We start from the raw sequence: 6,000 nt of genomic DNA on the forward strand, positions 1-6,000 counted from the left end.
AATAATGATAAAAACTCTCAACTCTTGCAGCCTGGTACCAAACGACTCACGGAACGGTTCCGGTCTGTGGCCCGGGGGTTGGGGACCGCTATGTTAAACCACGACATGTCACCAAAATTAGTTCAATTCTGTAAAAATTCTACAGCACATTATTCCTCTTATTTCTGTACTCATCAACTATTCAGCTGCCCCTCTGACACTATCAGCCTGGAAGAGCCCCCATGCATTAGCCAGAAATGTTTAATGACAGAATAAAGGTGATCGCTCAGATCCCACACTGTAACAGAGGCACTGGACCATAAGTTTTTCCTTTAATTTTTCAGCTCCTTGTATATTGTAAGGTGAACCATTATATAATTAAAACTGCAGACACACAGTTTGCTTTACACTTATAGATGACCTATTTCTTCTCTCAATAGATGAGTTCACCTCTCAACCAATTGAGCCTCCAGCCATCTTCAGTTGCTCAGCTCTCCACAAACGTTAAAGAGGAGCCTCGATGCTCGACTCCCACTCCTTGTCAATACTCTTTAAAGTCTGCCTCTCTTCAAAGACGCTCCTCAGTATCTTCAGGTGTCCCAGCCACTACGAGCACAGTTCCTGTACTGAGTGTTGATAAAGACAGATTGCTGCAGGAGAAAGATAAGCAGATAGAGGTGCTGACCAGGATGTTGTGGCAGAAACAGAGATTGGTGGAGGTGCTAAAAATGCAGCTGGAAAATGGAGACAGAGGAAAGGCTCCAGAGCCAATCAGTCCTCTCGGGGTAAAAGAAGAACCTCTCGATGAGCCCGATGTTGCCTTCTCAATGGACTTTGATCAATTTCCCTCGCAAAAATCACCTATTTCACAAGAGATGGATATTACCAAGGTAATTGTGAAACAGGAAGTAATTGAGGAAGAAGAAGTTAAACCTGAGAAAAATTTCCAGTCCCCAATCACTCATGGATTGCCACAGTCCTCAACCCAAACACAGGAGGAGCAGCTGGCTCAACAACACACCATACAGAAAGTCCTGCTACAGCAGCAGCAGCACATCATCCAGAATCAGACGCTGGAGAATCAGCATGACCTGCAGAAACTTTGTCAGCAGAGAAAGAAAAAATCTCAAAACCAGCAAAAGCAGCTCCTGCTGCAGTCACAACAGCAGCATCAACAGTCAAAACACGTGCAACAGATGCAGCTGAAGCAACAGCTTCTGCTGAAGCAACAAAAGTCGCACATGTTGCCACAGCAAATGAAGACTAAACAACAGACTAAACAACTACAGCAAATCCAGATTCAGACCAAAATACAGCTGAAGCAGCAACAGGTGCCCAAACAGCAGGTGAAGCAGCAGCAGCAGCAGCCATCTAAGGTTAGGACTGTCTTTTATCTATAGTGTGTGGGGTTGGAGTTTTATTTAACTGCATTGCTTGTAAAGTTCTGCTCTTAAGAAGGATCCTGAACAATCAGCTCTGGTAACAATTTAGAATAAAGAGAATAATTATAACAATCATATCTAGCAAGCACTGAGCATGATGAATCAAAACGGAAGTTAATTTGTTGCCATGCTGGTATGCAGTGAAGTGTAGACTAAACTGTGTAGGTTCTTCCCATAAAAGTTCTCTTTTCTGTTGAACAGGTGCCTCAAGCATACCTGAAACAGCAGTCAGGCTCAAGTGCCTCTTTCTCACTGGACCACCTTAAGATTGACTCCACCCCAACCCTGGTCACTGACACCAACGGTAACCATTTTCTGATCGCGCTGACCAATCACCTTACTGGAAACAAAATAAAGGACCCTGCTGAGGGAAAAGCAACCAATCACATTACACTGCAGGTACGTAAACTCAGTGTGCATGCAATCTTGCTGCTTTTTGAGCTACAGAATTACAATTATAGTTAAATGTAAAGAATATCAAACAGTACTGCAATTCTCAACATAATGTTTAAGAAGATTCATTTTAAGTTTTACAATGATAGCATTAGTGTTAAAATGTTGAAAGACTGACTCACAAAAGCTTTGTCAGTCATATTTACATAGATTAATTTATTATATAAATATATAGTGCGATATAGTCTATACAGCATTAATGTTGGCCACACAGGCACTGATCTCTGCATTTCCTGCAAAAAAGTATCAAGCTCAACTCAGCAACTCAGGGCAAAGCTGTATTCAGATCCTACAGGTGGATGTTGCACTTAAGGCTGGCCTTTTTGTAGAAGCATCAGGAAGCCGAGTAGCTTTTAGATTGGTGGTGTACACAGGCAGACCAAAAACGGATAAGCAGATCATTGTTAATTGAGCTGGACTGCATGAAATTTGTTTCATTGCTTTGCTGTCCGTTCACTTCTTACATTGATAACTACCTCATTTGTTCCTATAGCGACTCCAGTCTACTCCAGCCAAACGTCCAGGCCACAACCCTGTTAAGCTGACCAGAGCTGATAGTAAAGCTCAGCAAAGCATGCAAGTGAAGCTTGTGAAAAAGCACACTAAGGTGAGGATTAAAACAAGACATTTCTGATATGACTTTGTTGCCCAAACTTAGGTAGTGTATACAATGGGAGAAATGATTCTTTGATTCCCTGCTGAATTCATAAGTTTGCTCGTGTACAAAGAAATGGAAGGCGTCAAAATTTTATGGTAGTTTAATTTTAACAGAGAGACAGAATATCAACCAAAACTCTAGAAAAGACACATTACATAAAATTTTGAACTGAATTGCATCTCATTGAGTAAAATAATTATTTGATCCCCTACAAATCAGCCAGAATTCTGGCTTCCACAGATGTGCTATGTGCCCACGTGGAACAAAGATCGATCAATCGGTCAATCGATCGGTCAATCAATCAAAGATCTCAACTCGTTGTGTGCATAAAACACACCTGTACACAGCATCACTTTCTTCCATTCTAACCTTTTACAATTTTATTTATATAGAGCCAAATCACAACAACAGTTTCCACTTTATATTCCAAGCTAAAGGCCCAAAAATACTACAGAAAAAAACAGAGGAAACTATGAACAATAATGAGAAGACAAAACTCCCTTTTAACAGGACAAAACCTCCAGCAGAACCAGGTTCAGGGAGGGGCAGGCATCTGCCACAATTGGTTGGGGTGAAGGGATGAAGACAGGACAAAGACACACTGTGGAAGAGAGCCAGAAATTAATAGTAACTAATAATCACATGCAGAGAGGTGTATAAACACATAGTGAGTCAAAAAGGTGACAGAAGAAGAAGCACTCAGGTCATGATGGGAACCCCCCAGCAACCTAAACCTACTGGAGCATGACTAAGGGAGAATTCAGGGTCACCTGATCCAGCCCTAACTATATGCTTTATCAAAACAGAAAGTGTTAGGCCTAATCTTTAAAAGTAGTGAGGCTATCTGTCTCTCTCCACCTCTCCACCACCATAGGCCAAGAGTTGTCAAACAATGTCAATCTGCACAAGGCTGGAATCGATTACAAGACTTGATGAGAAGGTAAGGATCTGTTGAGGCGCCATGGAAGAAATCTAAAACGACCATCAATCCCTCTTGGCCTGCCACTCCATGGAAGATCTTACCTCATGGGGTGTAATAGATTGAAATCTTGCAGCACCCAAAAGGATCCCCTGCTCAAGAAGCCACACGTACAGGCCCATCTTAAATTTGAAGGCTTGGGAGGAAGTGCTGTGGTCAAAAGAAACCAAAATCAAACTATTTGGCATCAATTTAACTCACCATATTTGGAGTAAGAGTAATGATGATTATGAACACCAATGCTACAGTCAAGCATGGAGGTGGAAACATTCTGCACTGGAGCTGTTTTTCTGCTGAGGGTACATGATGACTTCAATGAGGGGCCAATGGACAGGGCCATGTACAGTAAAATCTTGGATGACAATCTCCTTCCGTCAGCCAGAACACTGAAGGTGGATCATGAATGGGTCTTCAAGCATGACAGTGACACAAAACACCGCCAAGGCAACAAAAGAGTGACCAAAGACGCACATTAATGTCATGGAGTACCCTAGGCAGTCTTCCGACTTCAGTCTTATAGAAGATTCAATTCAATTCAATTTTATTTATATAGCGCCAAATCACAACAAAAGTCGCCTCAAGGCGCTTCATAGATCTGTGGAGAGAACTGAAGCTCTGAGTTGCCAAGAGCCATCGAAGAAACCAAAAGGAGTTTAAGATTTCGTTAAAGATGGGGGGTCACCTGTGATGTGTGCAAACCTGGTGACCTTCTACAAGAAATGCCTTACTACTGAGCTAACCAACAACAGTTTCTCTACTTTGGGATCAAGTACTTATTTCGGTCATTAACATAAAAATCAATGTACATTTCTGGATTTTTGGTTTATATTCTGTCTCTCTCCATTAACACAAAACTACCATAACAATTAGAGACTCTTCAACAGGGGATCAGCTATTTTTTTACCCCATTGTAACTGTATTGAAAAACTTAAAGTGTTACATTTCGCTACAGTAGATCAGTATGGTCAATATGCCACTTTGAGTGGGTTTTAGCTCAGAGCATATTTCTTTTGTAGCAAAATTTTGTAATAAAAATTGCTGACTCTGAGGTATATAGATTATCTGTCATATCAAGGATCTGAAAAGGCACATCGTCTTCAAGGCTTTAAGCAATTGTATTTTTAAATATCATTTATCTCTATTAGACTACAGTGAGAGGAGAAAAACCAAAATCCTTGGGATCTTTTTATTTGCTATCCATGAAGTTTCCGTATAAAAGATCTCAAGTAATTTTCTTAAATATTTGTACCATTTCTTTTTATATTTGATGAGTTATACAGTTTAATCTCAATGAAAACCACACACCCCCTGAGCCATCTCCAGTGCTGAAACAAGTCTGTTAATGCGCCACAAAGAGATAGAGAAACATGAGAGTGTGAGGGAACTGCTCTAGTGAGTGCAATCGCATCGAAAATTAATGATGTATGCTGTTTGAGACAATGACAGCGGTCCTTGATAAGTCTCTGACACTAGCCCGATGCTGATTATTATTGCTTTGCTAATTACTCCTACGACATCCTCCATTACGATGATTTACGGTGTTAATGGAGGAAGAACAAAGACTCTATTGCATTTTGGCTAATTGAGATGCACAGTATATCCTGCCGAGTGCAGGTGTGCTGGAGCGCGTAGTCACTGGGCCAAAGCCTGCCTCAAACACCTCAAGATTTAGTGGAACACTGTATCCTGATTAGCAATTTTTCCGTGTCTCGTTTTGCCTTCTGTGACACTTGATTTAGAACTTGTCTACATCTTATGAATAAATTTACTGGTAACTACATCAGTACTGCTGACTTTTATTACTTTTACGGTGCTTACAGTCCTTTCCAATTTTGTTCTTTAATTGAAAACACAGAATGGAGTACTTCAAGTGTCTGTAGAGAAACCACACCAGGGCACAGCTCAGTGTTTGTCAGCACCTCCCAGTCTACAGCCATTCTTCAGGGACCAAGAGCCTGCTCCCTCAGGAAAAAACACCCCTTCATCTCCTTCTCAGGGTGTAAGTAATCCAGCATTGATGTGAATAATTTGTCATGGTGGGCCTGGAACAGGACTTGGAACTTTTTAGTTCTTCATTCATTTTCGCTCACTTCATCTTATCTCTACCAGGAGGTGTGCCCAAATCTGGAGGACTTGTTTAGTCCTGTATCTCCGGCTTCTGTTCAGACAGCAGCCTCATCTCCCGATGACAAAGTATGATGATTAAAAAAGACATTTCAGTTGCAAAATTTACCCTTTTTTTAAACTATGTTTTTGATCATGGGCTTTCACATGAGGCATTTGTATCATATAGTAACACTATATGTAGTTTAAAACATTACATGTTGTTTCTCATCAGGACACAGATCATGAAGATGATTTCATTGACATCATCTTGCAGAGAGGAGGTAAGATCTCTAGATAGATAGATAGATAGATAGATAGATAGATAGATAGATAGATAGATAGATAGATAGATAGATAGATAGATAGATAGATAGATAGATAGA

The 6,000-nt window shown here is 40.7% G+C and overlaps 1 protein-coding gene across 4 annotated transcripts in view; it reads left to right on the forward strand.

Annotated features, from left to right (window-relative positions):
• Positions 1-6,000, forward strand: part of LOC102209427 (myocardin-related transcription factor B-like) — a 33,465-nt gene that overhangs the window by 25,785 nt on the left and 1,680 nt on the right. For all 4 annotated transcript variants that reach the window (XM_005750161.1, XM_005750159.1, XM_005750160.1 and 1 more), the window contains 6 exons: positions 420-1,355; positions 1,623-1,820; positions 2,368-2,481; positions 5,367-5,510; positions 5,621-5,704; positions 5,850-5,898. In XM_005750161.1, coding sequence (XP_005750218.1) covers positions 420-1,355; positions 1,623-1,820; positions 2,368-2,481; positions 5,367-5,510; positions 5,621-5,704; positions 5,850-5,898 — 1,525 coding nt within the window. The remainder of the gene's footprint in view (positions 1-419; positions 1,356-1,622; positions 1,821-2,367; positions 2,482-5,366; positions 5,511-5,620; positions 5,705-5,849; positions 5,899-6,000) is intronic.

Source organism: Pundamilia nyererei, unplaced genomic scaffold (genome assembly GCF_000239375.1).
Source record: "Pundamilia nyererei isolate P.nyererei 1_Seehausen unplaced genomic scaffold, PunNye1.0 scaffold00264, whole genome shotgun sequence".
Taxonomy (NCBI): domain Eukaryota; kingdom Metazoa; phylum Chordata; class Actinopteri; order Cichliformes; family Cichlidae; genus Pundamilia; species Pundamilia nyererei.